This window comes from Littorina saxatilis, linkage group LG7 (assembly GCF_037325665.1).
Source record: "Littorina saxatilis isolate snail1 linkage group LG7, US_GU_Lsax_2.0, whole genome shotgun sequence".
Lineage (NCBI taxonomy): Eukaryota > Metazoa > Mollusca > Gastropoda > Littorinimorpha > Littorinidae > Littorina > Littorina saxatilis.
The window spans coordinates 5,500,275-5,516,416 of NC_090251.1; the positions used below are offsets into that span (position 1 = coordinate 5,500,275).

A 16,142-nucleotide genomic window follows, 5' to 3' on the forward strand; every position below is an offset into this window, starting at 1 on the left:
GTAAGCTGTGTAAAGTTGATGAAACAAGCCAGATCGCACCGATTGTAAGCTGTGTAAAGTTGATGAAACAAGCCAGATCGCACCGATTGTAAGCTGTGTAAAGTTGATGAAACAAGCCAGATCGCACCGATTGTAAGCTGTGTAAAGTTTATGAAACGAGCCAGATCGCACCGATTGTAAGCTGTGTAAAGTTTATGAAACAAGCCAGATCGCACCGATTGTAAGCTGTGTAAAGTTGATGAAACAAGCCAGATCGCACCGATTGTAAGCTGTGTAAAGTTGATGAAACAAGCCAGATCGCACCGATTGTAAGCTGTGTTAAGTTGATGAAACAAGCCAGATGGCACCGATTGTAAGCTGTGTAAAGTTGATGAAACAAGCCAGATGGCACCGATTGTAAGCTGTGTAAAGTTGATGAAACAAGCCAGATGGCACCGATTGTAAGCTGTGTAAAGTTGATGAAACAAGCCAGATGGCACCGATTGTAAGCTGTGTAAAGTTGATGAAACAAGCCAGATCGCACCGATTGTAAGCTGTGTAAAGTTGATGAAACAAGCCAGATCGCACCGATTGTAAGCTAAATTTCAGACACATTCCAGGGGACCCGCCTTGTTCACCAAGATTTCTCTTTCAATCAATTCCCATGCCGGTTTAAGGATGTGGACATGCCGCTTCAGTTTGTCAGGAATTTAGCTTGTTTGACTGCATAACGGCAGCAAGAGATGGTCCACTCCATGCGCACGACTGACATTGTGTATGCCTGTGTTGTCTCTTTCGCTTTTTTCTCACATGAAGCGGTCTTGAAACATTGCTGTATAGTGTAATTATGTTTAACATTGTTTTTGTGGTTGATGAAATCTGCCAAAATAGATTTCCTTTGTGGGCGTGTCTGTGTGTGCAACAATAATGATCTGTACATTGCTCTTTTGCGAGTGTAATATTTTGAACGCATTTCTCAATTTTAAAACATTTTGTTGTTTTCTTTTTCTGTTGACAGTTTCGGCACGACAAAATAAAGGAAACGTGCAAACATTTGGTCTACAACAGTCCTTTTTCTGCCGTGTGTAAATGTGTGTGTGAGAGTGTGAGAGAGAAGGAGAGTGTGTATGAGAAAGAGTGATTGTGTGTGTGAGACAGAATGTGTGTGTGAGAGAGAAGGAGAGAGTGTATGAGAAAGAGTGATTGTGTGTGTGAGACAGAGGGTGTGTGTGTGAGAGAGGAGAGAGTGTAACTATGAGAAAGAGTGATTGTGTATGTGAGACAGAGAATGTGTGTGTGAGAGAGAAGGAGAGAGTGTAACAATGAGAACGAGTGAGAGTGTATGTGAGACAGAGAGTGTGTGTGAGACAGAGAGTGTATGTGAGACAGAGAGTGTGTGTGAGACAGAGAGAGTGTGTGAGACAGAGAGTGTGTGAGAGACAGAGAGAGTGTGTGAGACAGAGAGTGTGTGAGACAGAGAGTGTGTGTGAGACAGAGAGTGTGTGAGAGACAGAGAGAGTGTGTGAGACAGAGAGTGTGAGAGACAGAGAGTGTGTGAGACAGAGTGTGTGTGAGACAGAGAGTGTGTGTGAGACAGAGAGTGTGTGTGTGAGACAGAGAGTGTGTGAGAGACAGAGAGTGTGTGTGAGACAGAGAGAGTGTGTGAGACAGAGAGTGTGTGAGACAGAGTGTGTGTGTGAGACAGAGTGTGTGAGACAGAGTGTGTGTGTGAGACAGAGAGTGTGTGAGACAGAGAGTGTGTGTGAGACAGAGAGTGTGTGTGAGACAGAGAGTGTGTGTTAGACAGAGAGTGTGTGAGACAGAGTGTGTGTGTGAGACAGAGTGTGTGTGTGAGACAGAGTGTGTGTGTGAGACAGAGTGTGTGAGAGTGAGAGAGTGTGTGTGAGACAGAGTGTGTGTGTGAGACAGAGAGTGTGTGAGACAGAGTGTGTGTGTGTGAGACAGAGCGTGTGTGAGACAGAGTGTGTGTGTATGAGACAGAGAGTGTGTGTGAGACAGAGAGTGTGTGTGAGACAGAGTGTGTGAGACAGAGAGTGTGTGTGAGACAGAGTGTGTGTGAGACAGAGTGTGTGTGTGAGACAGAGAGTGTGTGTGAGACAGAGAGTGTGTGAGACAGAGTGTGTGTGTGAGACAGAGAGTGTGTGAGACAGAGTGTGTGTGTGAAACAGAGAGTGTGTGTGAGACAGAGTTTGTGTGAGACAGAGAGTGTGTGTGAGACAGAGAGTGTGTGTGAGACAGAGAATGTGTGTGTGAGACAGAGTGTGTGTGTGAGACAGAGAGTGTGTGTGAGACAGTGTGTGTGAGAGACAGAGAGTGTGTGTGAGAGACAGAGTGTGTGTGAGACAGAGAGTGTGTGAGACAGAGAGTGTGTGTGTGAGACAGAGAGTGTGTGAGAGACAGAGAGTGTGTGTTAGACAGAGAGTGTGTGAGACAGAGTGTGTGTGTGAGACAGAGTGTGTGAGAGAGTGTGTGTGTGAGACAGAGAGTGTGTGAGACAGAGAGTGTGTGTGAGACAGAGTGTGTGTGAGAGACAGAGAGAGTGTGTGAGACAGAGTGTGTGTGAGACAGAGAGTGTGTGTGAGACAGAGAGTGTGTGTGAGACAGAGAGTGTGTGAGACAGAGAGTGTGTGTGAGACAGAGAGTGTGTGTGAGACAGAGAGTGTGTGATAGACAGAGAGTGTGTGTGAGACAGAGAGAGTGTGTGAGACAGAGAGTGTGTGTGAGACAGAGAGTGTGTGTGAGACAGAGAGTGTGTGTGAGACAGAGAGTGTGTGAGACAGAGAGTGTGTGAGACAGAGAGTGTGTGTGAGACAGAGAGTGTGTGTGAGACAGAGAGTGTGTGTGAGACAGAGTGTGTGTGTGAGACAGAGAGTGTGTGTGAGACAGAGAATGTGTGTGAGACAGAGTGTGTGAGAGACAGAGAGTGTGTGTGAGAGACAGAGTGTGTGTGAGACAGAGAGTGTGTGAGACAGAGAGTGTGTGTGAGACAGAGAGTGTGTGAGACAGAGAGTGTGTGTGAGACAGAGAGTGTGTGAGACAGAGAGTGTGTGTGTGAGACAGAGAGTGTGTGAGAGACAGAGAGAGTGTGTGAGACAGAGAGTGTGTGAGACAGAGAGTGTGTGTGAGACAGAGAGTGTGTGAGAGACAGAGAGAGTGTGTGAGACAGAGAGTGTGTGAGACAGAGAATGTGTCTGAGACAGAGAGTGTGTGTGAGACAGAGAGTGTGTGAGACAGAGTGTGTGTGAGACAGAGAGTGTGTGTGAGACAGAGAGTGTGTGTGAGACAGAGAGTGTGTGAGAGACAGAGAGTGTGTGTGAGACAGAGAGTGTGTGTTAGACAGAGAGTGTGTGAGACAGAGAGTGATTGTGTGAGACAGAGTGTGTGAGACAGAGAGTGTGTGTGAGACAGAGTGTGTGTGAGACAGAGAGTGTGTGTGAGACAGAGAGTGTGTGAGAGACAGAGAGAGTGTGTGAGACAGAGTGTGTGTGAGACAGAGAGTGTGTGTGAGACAGAGAGTGTGTGAGAGACAGAGAGAGTGTGTGAGACAGAGAGTGTGTGAGACAGAGGGTGTGTGTGTGACAGAGAATGTGTGTGCCCTTGTCTTTATTCATCGACTATTAAAAGCCAGTGTCACTGTTTCTGTTATACGAACAACGATCACAAGTGTTGCAATCCATGGCGGTGGACTGGGATAATCACGGCAATGTCCATAACATCTCTGTCAGAAGAAGCACGGGAACAGTATCAGTCCAAGGGAAGTAACAGTGTAAACATGAGTGCGATCAGGAAGAAACACGAAGTTACTTCCCCTGTTAAGTTTCCCCCTTGCTGTCTGAAACAGAGCAATGTCAAGGGGATGGTGTTACTTTCCCTGTTAAGTTTCCCCCTTGCTGTCTGAAGCAGAGCAATGTCAAGGGGGCGGTGTTACTTCCCCTGTTAAGTTTCCCCCTTGCTGTCTCAAGCAGAGCAATGTCAAGGGGATGGTGTTACTTCCCCTGTTAAGTTTCCCCCTTGCTGTCCGAAGCAGAGCAATGTCAAGGGGATGGTGTTACTTCCCCTGTTAAGTTTCCACCTTGCTGTCTGAAGCAGAGCAATGTCAAGGGGGTGGTGTTACTTCCCCTGTTAAGTTTCCCCCTTGCAGTCTGAAACAGAGCAATGTCAAGGGGATGGTGTTACTTCCCCTGTTAAGTTTCCCCCTTGCTGTCTGAAGCAGAGCAATGTCAAGGGGATGGTGTTACTTCCCCTGTTAAGTTTCCCCCTTGCTGTCTGAAGCAGAGCAATGTCAAGGGGATGGTGTTACTTCCCCTGTTAAGTTTCCCCCTTGCTGTCTGAAGCAGAGCAATGTCAAGGGGATGGTGCTACTTCCCCTGTTAAGTTTCCCCCTTGCTGTCTGAAGCAGAGCAATGTCAAGGGGATGGTGTTACTTCCCCTGTTAAGTTTCCCCCTTGCTGTCTGAAGCAGAGCAATGTCAAGGGGATGGTGCTACTTCCCCTGTTAAGTTTCCCCCTTGCTGTCTGAAGCAGGGCAATGTCAAGGGGATGGTGTTACTTCCCCTGTTAAGTTTTCCCCTTGCTGTCTGAAGCAGAGCAATGTCAAGGGGATGCCAGAACAAAAGACACACAAAAACAGTGCGGCTCACCATCTAAGATCTGGTCAGGCTTATAATTATGGGAATATAATAATTTCATGTGTTTTGCATAACGATGTGACAAGTTGGTTGTTGAGAGGTGGAGTGCCCCCCCCCCCCCCCCCCCCCCCCCCCCCGCGGGTTAGGGGGAAGAATTTACCCGATGCTCCCCAGCATGTCATGTCGTAAGAGGCGACTAACGGATTCTGTTTCTCCTTTTACCCTTGTTAAGTGTGCCTTGTATAAAATATAGTCAATGTTTGTAAAGATTTTAGTCAAGCAGTATGTAAGAAATGTTAAGTCCTTTGTACTGGAAACTTGCATTCTCCCAGTAAGGTCATATATTGTACTACGTTGCAAGCCCCTGGAGCAAATTTTTGATTAGTGCTTTTGTGAACAAGAAACAATTAACAAGTGGCTCTATCCCATCACCCCCCCCCCCCCCCCCCCCCCTTCCCCCGTCGCGATATAACCTTCGTGGTTGAAAACGACGTTAAACACCAAATAAAGAAAGAAAGGTGGAGTGCATCTGTAAACATGACTGTGCCAGCAATGCGAGTCTGACAGTATCTCTTGTCTGACAGTATCTCTTGTCTGACAGTATCTCTCTCTTGTCTGACAGTATCTCTTGTCTGACAGTATCTCTTGTCTGACAGTATCTTTTGTCTGGCAGTATCTCTTGTCTGACAGTATCTCTTGTCTGACAGTATCTCTTGTCTGACAGTATCTCTTGTCTGGCAGTATCTCTTGTCTGACAGTATCTCTTGTCTGACAGTATCTCTTGTCTGACAGTATCTCTTGTCTGACAGTATCTCTTGTCTGACAGTATCTCTTGTGAAACTGTGAAAAGAATCTTTTCTGACCGCATAATTTTTTCACTTTCTTGTAAAAACAGGATGAACATTTTTGTGCGGGTTTTTTTTCTCCATTTTTGAAAACCAAATTGTAAACATTGTGTGCAGCTCCTCAAGTAATGATATCTCATGAAAGTTATGTCCATCAGCACATTGAAATTGTATGTGTTGTGGAACTATTTATCTGTGTTAGTTTGTTCATTACATTTTAAATACTTCTAAACCTCCTCACTGTAACTGCTTTTGCCCTCTGAGCGCTATAGTTCCATAGTGTAGCTAATAGCCATGTGGTTTATGCGTGTGTGTGTGTGTGTGTGTGTGTGTGTATGCGTGTGTGTGATGCGTGTATGTGACGTGTGTATGGGTGTGTGTGTGATGTGTGTATGTGTGTGTGTGTGTGTGTGTGTGTGTGTGTCATGTGTGTATGTGTGTGTGTGTGTGTGTGTGGTGTGTGTGTGTGTGTTTATGCGTGTGTGTGATGCGTGTGTGTGACGTGTGTATGGGTGTGTGTGTGATGTGCGTGCGTGTGTGTGTGTGTGTGTGTGATGTGTGTGTGTGTGTGAGTGTGTGTGTGTGTGTATGTGTGTGTGAGTGTGATGTGTGTGTGTGTGTGTAAGTGATGTGTGACTGTGTGTGTGATGTGTGTGTGTGTGTGTGATGTGTGTGTGTGTGTGTGTGTGTGTGTGTGTGTGTTGTGTGTGTGTGCGTTGACAAAACAAGGCAAGTGAGTGACATGTTTTATCAAAAATTAAACATTCCAATAACAAACATTTCTTGTTTTTTGTATCCTCAATGTTGGAACGTTAGCAGTCTATCTGTGTTGGGTTATCACAAAGATCAACCTGCCAGCTGTGCGCCTTTCTTTTTTGTTTGTTAGTGTGTGTTTGGTTTAAGATTTGTTATTTTAAGGTTGTCTTTTTTTACACGTTAGATTAAATTGCAGTTATCTCCCTTCTGGATGGAGGGAAAATCAAGATGGTGACTTACTGTATATATCTTTGCTTGAACAGGTTTTCTTAACTTCATTTAGTAGAATTGTTTAGAATTAATGCACCGTTTGTGTATTTTATTTTTGTGAAAGCGGAGACTTAGAAATTTAAGGGAGGTCACCAAACTTTGTGGACAACAGTGATCATAAAACACTGAGTGAGTCAGGTTTGAGTTGTCTTCGAATAAAAATGTGTAACGCAGCCAGACACACATGCGCGCGCGCACACACTCATCCACACTTACTCTCACACACACACACACACACACATACACACACACACACACACATACACACACACACACACACACACCACTCACACACACACACACATCACACACACACACACACACACATCACACACACACACATCACACACATGACACACACACACACACACACACATGACACACACACACACACACACACACACACACACACACACACACACACACACACACACACACACACACACACACACACACACAGAGTAATTAAGACAGGTAGAAGAGCAAAAACATTTTTATTAACAACAAATTGTGTGTGTGTTTGTTTGTGCTTTTTGAGAAATGTCATTTGTTAGGCTTTTCAAACAGGCAGTAAACATTTGTAAACGACATATTTAGACTAAAAAGGTTCATAAGCGGTACCTGTCATTCATGTTGTAACAGTTGACCAGTGATAAAGGTGAAACAAATGTCATGTGAAACATCAAAGAAAGCCGTGCATCTCACAGGTGAAGCGCAGTCATCATGTCAAGATCTGAATGACGTAAAACACAAGCACGATGACGTCAATTCTTATTTTGCGTCATAGAACCTGGAAATCTTGCACAATCTATCTCTAAATTGTACACTGCCAAACAATCGGCGATACCAACCAGGAATAACCTGATGTGTTTTGGGCAAAACTAATGTTGTTGTTGTTGTTGTTGTTGTTGTTGTTGTTGTTGTTGTTGTTGTTGTTGTTGTTGGTGGTGGTGTTGTGATGGTGGTGGCGGTTCTTGTTGTTGTCGTGGTGGTGGTTGTTGTTGCTGCTGTGGTGGTGGTGGTGGTGGTGGTGGTGGAGGTGGTGGTGACGACAGTGGTGAAGCTCACGGTAGAGGTGGTGACGATGGTGTTGATGCGGGGCATGTCACGACAAGACACACTTCCTGCCTCTCCTCCTCTTGGCGGTGGTGGTGGTCGTCGTTGCTGGTGGTGTCGGTGGTCGTGGTGGTGACGGCGGAGGTAGTGGTTATTGTATTAGGTTGTGGCGTGGGGTGGTTGTGGTGGCGGGGGTAGTGGTTGTTGTAAGGGATGGCGGGGTGGTGGTGACAGGAGGCGTGCGGACCGTGATGAGCTGTGTGGTGCAGCGTGATACTGCACTCAGCCTGTCAATAAGATCAATCTCCTCATCAGTCCTCCCTACATCATCATCATCCTGATGTCTGTCCTGTAACACGGCCACCACGCGCCGCTCCAGGCCTGTCACACAGCCATACATCGCTACTGTCACTGTGTCCGTTGCCGCCACCGCCACGTCCTGCACAGCTCGCTCCCACCTCGCCCTGTTGTGTAGGAAGTCTTGATCCCCCAACACACTCACCGGTACACCTGCATCCTTCAGTCCCTGCACCACGCCGCTAGCTGGTGACGTCACCCGCCCTGCCTCGTCCGTGACGTCATCATGTAAATCGCGGCTTCTGGTCAGGACGAACACGTCGCGGTAGCTCAGCCGGGAGGGACTGTTGGCGACGCTCCTCCCTGCAGGGAAAAGACCGTTGGAACAGTTAAATATTCATGTATGTAAGCAAACATTCGTTACATCTTTAGACACACCCTATCCGTGTATTCATTTGTTTTTTCAAACACACACACACACCACCCACCCCCAACCCCCCTCCCACACACACACGCAAGCCTGCATACACACCTGAGTTATAAAATCTTCACAAAGTGTGTACATTTTCGACACAGACAGCAAAACTTCGACGTCATGACGTAATTTTGCATTTTACGTCAATACAAATGACGTCATTGTCTTCTCCCTGCAGACTGACCAGACTTTAGATTTGATTGAAAATAATTATATTCTTGGGGGGAGGGAGGGGGGGTTAAAACACCATTAGGCAGCGGGAAGGTTTACCCTTCACTCAAACCTACCACAATCATCATCCTCATCCTCGTCATCATCATCATCACCACCACCACCACCACCACCACCACCACCAACACCACCACCACCACCATCATCATCATCATCATCATCATCATCAGTTACACAACTTACCCACACCGAGACGGCGCAGCTCGACAGCAATATCCTGACCACACTGTGCGCAGTCCACTGGCCACCGACCTGTGTGAGCGTTGCCATGGTGACTCAGCCGTATCACGCTCAGTCCGTCCCCAGGCGCAGGCACGCCGCTGTCGCTGTAGTCGTGGACAGCAAACTTGTGAATCACGGGTTGTATTTCACGGAGGACGGCGGGCGCCGAGCGGAGGGGGACAGTGAACACCTGTGTCTGCAGTGCTGGGGGTATCTCGGTTTTGTGAACACCGGCACACCACAGGAACAGGTGTGGTACTTGCTGCGCTAGGCGTGTTACAAGGCGTGTGTGACGGGGACCATGATTCAGCCTGTTACACAGAATGGAGACATGGTGGTAGAGATGTGTGTCACACTCACATTAGACATGTTGTCAGAGATGTGTATCACACTCACATGAGACATGTTGTCAGAGATGCGTGTCACACTCACATGAGACATGGAAAGCTGATAATAGTAATGCGTTATCCACAACTTTATCAAAGATGTCACTTGATATTTTACCAATGATGACATAATTAGGATTGTACGCACATTGTTGTCATAACAACATGCAATTCCACGCATACAGTAACACGGTGGTGCGAGTTACATGAATCAGACAGTTACAACTCTCTCTCTCTCTCTCTCTCTCTCTCTCTCTCTCTCTCTCTCTCTCTCTCTCTCTCTCTCTCTCTCTCTCTCTCGCTCTCTCTCTCATGAATCAGACAGTTACAAATCTCTCTCTCTCTCCCTTTCTCTCACGCACACACACACATATATAATGTATACACACATAACACACACACACACACACAAACACGCACACACACACACACACACACACACTCACACACACTCACACACGTGAGCAAACAAACCTGCTGTCAAAGGACACCTCGTCGATCAAGACGTGCAGCTGGCCGTTTTTCACACATGCCACGAGGTCGGTGACTGCCTGATCAACATCTCCCTCCCTGTTGAAGATATCGTATAGGTGGTACGACACGCTGCCTGGTGTCAGGGAAGGCGTCGGGCCCGCGCTCAGCGACATCTCCAGCTGTTGTTTGATGGATGTGCTGACGGCCCGGGTGTCGTACAGTGTTGAGATGACGTGCACATCGTGCCCCTGTCGCAGCCACCTCACCCCCTGCAGCACTAGCACCACCGTCTTACCTGTTGGAACACAAACAATATTAAGGTTAATATATTGCAGGACAATGTGAAAACAAGGCAGTGTTAGACGTAGAGACGACTTGCACATCGTGACCCTGGTGTTAGGGAAGATGTAGGCCCACGATCAGCCACCTCAACCCCTGCCTTACCAAACTGTCTTACCTGTTCACAAACAAAACCATACAAATATACTACGAAACAGTGTGGAAGCAAGCTTTTCTACATCAAGTCCGTTTCACCTGTTGCACGCGAAACACAGCATCAGGAAAATAGAAATAAGCACACAAAAATGATATAACTGCCAAGAACATTCCTATTTTAGAAAAGTACATTACATGGAGACTAAATGAACATGTCAGTTTCAAACTGTTCTCCGTGTCAGCATGACCCAGTTAGCATGCTAACGTTAAATTAACGTTAAATTAACGTTAGCGGTAAACGTTAATTTAACGTTTACCGCTAACGTTAATTTAACGTTAATTTGCTCATGTGATAAAACGTTAAATTAACGTTAACATTTAACGTTAATCTAACGTTAATTTAACGTTAATCTAACCATAATATAACGTTAAAATTAACGTTAATTTAACGTTTTTGCAAACATAAAAATAACCAAAATAAAACCATAATATAACGGTTAGATTAACGTTATTTTAACGTTTTTTAAACGTTTATTGCTAACGTAAAAATAACCAAAATAAAACCAAAAAGAAACGTTTTATTAACGTTTATTTAACGTTTTTTTAACGTTTTTTGCTAACATAAAAATAACCAAAATAAAACGTTTTATTAACGTTTATTTAACGTTTTTTTAACGTTTGCATGCAAACATAAAATTAACCAAAACAAAACCATAATCAAACGTTCTCATGCAAACGTTAAATTAACGTTCACATGCAAACGTTAAATTAACGTTCACATGCAAACGTTAAATTAACGTTCACATGCAAACGTTAAATTAACGTTAACATGCAAACATTAAATTTACGTTCTCCTGAAAACATTAAAATAACATTTGCAAATACAAATTTGAATTAATGCACAGAAAATTCAAGATCACAAATTTTATTTAAAATTTAAATTGTTGAGGTCTTTACCAATTCAATAAGTGAATACTAATTTGATAACAGTAACACTTTTAAAATGTTGAACAATGCATACTAAATTCCTTCAATTGCTAAAACATGAAAATGTGAACTAAAAAAATATTACAACACATTTTTCAGTCTCAGTAAAATACCACAGCATAGTATTATCAATCGGGCAGACAAAAATTATGTGTGGACTTAATCTCATTGAAGCAACGCTACATTGACTAGTTTGAACTTGATAAAAAAAATCATCAGAAGGCGATAACAGGATCAGCAATTAAGAATTTCAATCACAATGCGTTGGTATGGGTTCATCAAGGTAAATACCATAGGGCTGTGCAAACTCATTATCGACAGCGATCACTGTTAATGACAAAATCAGAGATGAAAACAATACAAAGTATTTGCACAATCAGTAATACAAGCAAGTCAGTAGCACAAAATATGAGAAACAAAGGGATGTAAGCGCTATTAATGCATACACGTGTGACAAGGATGTAAAGTCTCTTGTTCATTCCAAAGCGTGTTATTCTCACAGGTGCCAAGAAAATTGCTTCCACATAATCTCACTTACTCTTGTTGCACATGTCATATAGCAGAGCAATTACGTCCCTTTGTTTCTCAGATCTTAAAATAGCGCTCTGCTTCATTTCATTAAGATTCTTGCTATCACAAAAGATATTAACATATTTTGTGGAGTAGCTAGATGAAAAACAATCATCGATGAATAAAAATTAACAAGCAGCAAGACTGCATGTTTTCTGCACCACTTTGCCAAACATGTGTGTGCACAGTGAATATTTGTTTATGAACTGTTGGTGTTAGTCCTGAATGATGGCACCCATGTAAATAAGGCTTGATGCCGGGCTGCTTTGCAAACACAGCATTCAGAAGCTGTGGGTCAGCAAAGGTGTTGAATCTTGTTAGTGAGATGGCGCGCAATGATGTCCTGTAGCACTAGCAGCTGCCTGCACTCGCTCTTTGACGCTGGTCAAACTTCTGGTCGTAGGTGAAGTCCACCTCACAGAATATGATGATGGTAATGGTGAGGGAGTTCAACTTCTGTTTGAACTATGTGGCCAGGCCCAGCTCCCTGACTTTGAAGTGGTCATAATCTTATGCAGGATACCAACCTGGGATAGAGAAGGAAAAATGGTTCTTAGTCAATGGCTGGGATTACAAACTAAATCACACACACACACACACACACACACACACACACACACACACACAACAGACACATACACTAACAAAAACATACACTTACAAACACACATACACACACATTAGCAGTAACAAACACATACAATACATGTACTAAGAAACACACCCATGTATACACACATACACACAGACACACACACACACAGACACACAGGCGCGCATACACACACACACACAGGCGCAAGTCCACATATATGCAAAATCAAAAGTCTCAGCCCAATTTGTAACAAGAGAGAAAGAGAGAGAGAGAGTGTGTGTGTGTGTGTGTGTATGTTGCAAGCATTACACAACTGATATTGAAATTAAGCACCACAGGAAAAAACAAGTCGCGTAAGGCGAAAATACATTTAGTCAAGTAGCTGTCGAACTCACAGAATGAAACTGAACGCAACGCAACGCAGCAAGACCGTATACTCGTAGCATCGTCAGTCCACCGCTCACGGCAAAGGCAGTGAAATTGACAAGAAGAGCGGTTTAGTAGTTGCGCTGAGGAGGATAGCACGCTTTTCTTTACCTCTCTTCGTTTTAACTTTCTGAGCGTGTTTTTAATCCAAACATATCATATCTATATGTTTTTGGAATCAGGAACCGACAAGGAATAAGATGAAAGTGTTTTTAAATTGATTTCGAAAATTTAATTTTCATATTAATTGTTATATATATTTAATTTTCAGAGCTTGTTTTTAATCCAAATATAACATATTTATATGTTTTTGGAATCAGCAAATGTTGGAGAATAAGATGAACGTAAATTTGGATCGTTTTATAAAAAAATTTCTTTTTTTACAATTTTCAGTTTTTTAATGACCAAAGTCATTAATTAATTTTTAAGCCACCAAGCTGAAATGCAATATCGAAGTCCGGGCTTCGTCGAAGATTACTTGACCAAAATTTCAACCAATTTGGTTGAAAAATGAGGGCGTGACAGTGCCGCCTCAACTTTCACGAAAAGCCGGATATGACGTCATCAAAGACATTTATCAAAAAAATGAAAAAAACGTATGGGGATATCATTCCCAGGAACTCTCATGTCAAATTTCATAAAGATCGGTCCAGTAGTTTAGTCTGAATCGCTCTACACACACACACACACAGACAGACACACACACACGCACATACACCACGACCCTCGTCTCGATTCCCCCCTCTACGTTAAAACATTTTGTCAAAACTTGACTAAATGTAAAAAACACGACACTGAGTTAAACAATTCACTTACTGGTCAACAGTGTGAACTTTCAGCACAGACAATGGAAACTTCGATGTTTTTCCCCCTTCTGATTGAATGACTTTGGACTTTGGTACAATCATCTGTCATCAATGAACTCATCATTCTTCCCACCAGTCCAGACACCTTCCCACCAATTGCAGACTTGTTTGTTATCTGAGCGAATAAAAGTCAATATAAATACATGTCATGTGCACAGGAATGAGAACAAGGATTCTCAGTTAGGCAACAACAAAAAAATAGGTGTGGTTACGGTAACATAGCCAAAATAAAATAGGGTAGGAAGGTAGGCAATCACTTTTTTTTTGTTTTAACTTTTTTTTCTAACGTGTACAAATTAAACCTAGTTGACAGGGAAATAAGTGTGCGACTCGGGCGCTTTCGCTTTCATTGCGTTTTCTGCACTCGTTTATTTGGGGTTTTTTGGTTGTTTTTTGACAAATGTAATAAAAAGTTATAGGGTCGGCCCAAAAAAATAGGGTAGGTCGGGTTATTTTTTTTTTTAGGCCTTATCACAAAAACAAAAACAAACAAGCACAGAATGACAACATGTTTTCCTAAATGTTATTAAACTTAAAGACAGAAAAGTTCATCATACCAGTCCATCACTGAAACAGAAACGGTTGATATATGAATTTATATGAGTGTGTGTGTGTGGGTGGGGGGGGGTGGGTGGGTTGTGGGTCTGTTGCAAGCAATAATTATACATGTACCAAATTGTACTCACTGTTTTCAAAGCTGATAATTGTAAACCTTGATGGGTTGTCCCCTTCCAACTGCATGCTTTGGTACAGCCATCCTTCAGACTGTGGCCCCCTCCCATTGCCACCTCTCTCTCTCCGATTGTAGACAGGATTTTTTTCATCTGAAAGAAATAATGTCCAATTAATACGAATTTGCACAAAGGACTGGAAACAGAATTGAAAGTAATTCTGATTTAACCAACAAATTTACAAAAGCACATTGATAGATTATTTTCCCTAATATGTTCCAACAGACAGTTGAGTAATTACAGGTCACCAGAAAGGTCCACCACTGAAACAGGTACAGTTCAAATTGGAGTTTGTATGTGTATGTAATGTATACATGTGGAAAGGGGTGGGGTGGGATGGGGGATGCGTGTGTACATGTGTGTGTGTGTGTGTTTTGCAAGCATTACACAACTGATTATATAATAATTACACAACAAATTGTTCTGTCAGTTACATTGAAAACTCATTTAAAAAACCCACTTACTGTTTTCCAATGCAAACCTTCAGCTTGTTGAAGAATGGAAATTGGTTTTGCCTTTTCCCATCCAAATGCGATGAACGGCCATGCCATCAATCAGCTCACTTTTCTTTTGACCAGTTAAGGCACCTCCCCACCAAATGCAGACAGTTTTTTTGTGGTATAAATCTGAAAGAATAAAAGCTATTTATTATGCACAACAGAATCATAAAAGGATTCTTAGTTAAAATCACCATTTCAGGCAACAACAACAATAAAGAAAAACAGCAAACACCTAAACACACACACGGTGACACACACACAGTGACACACACACACACACCTAAGAAACAAAGCAAACTTTTTAGTCTCATCAGTCATGTATTCCAAGAGATAAAAAAATACATCTGATCTAGTCTCAATAATTAGCAAATCTATCTTCCAAGTTCCATAGGCAATACGAATACTCACTCAAAGTTTGTAAAAATCTTGAAACCAGTCCAGTTATGTCTTGCGCCTTCGGTCTTAGTATTGGACTGTCCAGTCTGGTTCTGTTGGTGTATCATAGTGCTCTTGCAAAGTTCTGCCAGTGCCAGTTCCCAATCTTCCTCATCAGCAGACAGCACAACTTGCCGTTACGTCCTTTGATAAAGTAACGAAAATTCTGAGTGACCTCCCTTGATCGCCAAGGGACATTACTCTCAGTCTCAAACTTTTCACTGTGGAACTGGAATCGAAATTAAAAAAAGTTTCTGTAACAGTTTTTAACACGCTAGCAACTTCAAAGTCAGTGTGACTGCTGATACATGTATAAGATAACATGCTACACTTCAGCATATCAGGAATACACACTACAGATCTTGTGACGCTGAGGCGAATGGCAAATGGAACTTTCAGCACTGAAGAAATTCAGGTAATGTTGTGATTCATAGTTCACGATCCGTTGGCATTGTGATTGTTGACTTATTTTTCATACGAGTCACAAATATCAAAGCAATATCATGCATAACGATTGGAAAGGTGGATTTCTCTCTCTTTCTTTCCTGCCTTCTGTCTCTTTCTTTCTCTGTTTCAGTCTCTCTCTGTGTCTTTCTGTCTCTACTACTCTAGACTCTGTCTGTTAGGCCAAAAAAAAAAAATTGTCTGTTTAGGGTAACATGACCAAAAAAAGTAGGGTCGGTAGGTAGGTAAAGTTTTTTTTTTTTTGTTTTTGTTTTTTTTGGTGTAAATGCTATGTTGGCTGAACATTCACTTCTTATATTTGATGAATACATGTTTCAAAACTAACGTATAAATAAAACAGAGAGAAAGGGAGAGAAAGAAACGCCAAATGTCTCTTTTTAGCATTTTTACCTCTTTTTTTTTTTTTTTTTTTGAAATCAAAAAAAAGTTTTTGGGTCGGCGCCAAATCGATAGGGTCGGTCGGGTTACCCTAAACAGACAATTTTTTTTTTTT

The 16,142-nt window shown here is 42.9% G+C and overlaps 1 protein-coding gene and 1 long non-coding RNA gene across 2 annotated transcripts; both read right to left on the reverse strand.

Annotated features, from left to right (window-relative positions):
- Positions 1-6,975: 6,975 nt before the first annotated feature.
- On the reverse strand, positions 6,976-10,274 carry LOC138970532 (uncharacterized). The gene is made up of 3 exons (XM_070342993.1): positions 9,640-10,274; positions 8,741-9,090; positions 6,976-8,214 (listed from the first exon to the last, which is right to left on the reverse strand). Exons 1-3 carry the CDS (start codon positions 10,020-10,022, stop codon positions 7,706-7,708), a joined length of 1,242 nt encoding a protein of 413 aa, XP_070199094.1. The 5' UTR covers positions 10,023-10,274; the 3' UTR covers positions 6,976-7,705.
- Positions 10,275-10,983: 709 nt separating this feature from the next.
- On the reverse strand, positions 10,984-16,136 carry LOC138970533 (uncharacterized). The gene is made up of 5 exons (XR_011456983.1): positions 15,158-16,136; positions 14,714-14,875; positions 14,205-14,342; positions 13,469-13,633; positions 10,984-12,158 (listed from the first exon to the last, which is right to left on the reverse strand). It is a non-coding gene; the product is annotated as an uncharacterized lncRNA (long non-coding RNA).
- Between the last annotated feature and the right edge of the window lie 6 nt (positions 16,137-16,142).

Excerpts from the sequence above, each read along its gene's own strand:
- LOC138970532 (XM_070342993.1), bottom strand. The coding sequence starts at position 10,022 with ATGTGCAAGTCGTCTCTACGTCTAACACTGCCTTGTTTTCACATTGTC. Across the intron at positions 9,091-9,639 it reads GAGGTGTCCTTTGACAGCAG|GCTGAATCATGGTCCCCGTC; the intron begins GTTTGTTTGCTC and ends TCTGTGTAACAG. Across the intron at positions 8,215-8,740 it reads GCTGCGCCGTCTCGGTGTGG|GGAGGAGCGTCGCCAACAGT; the intron begins GTAAGTTGTGTA and ends TTTTCCCTGCAG.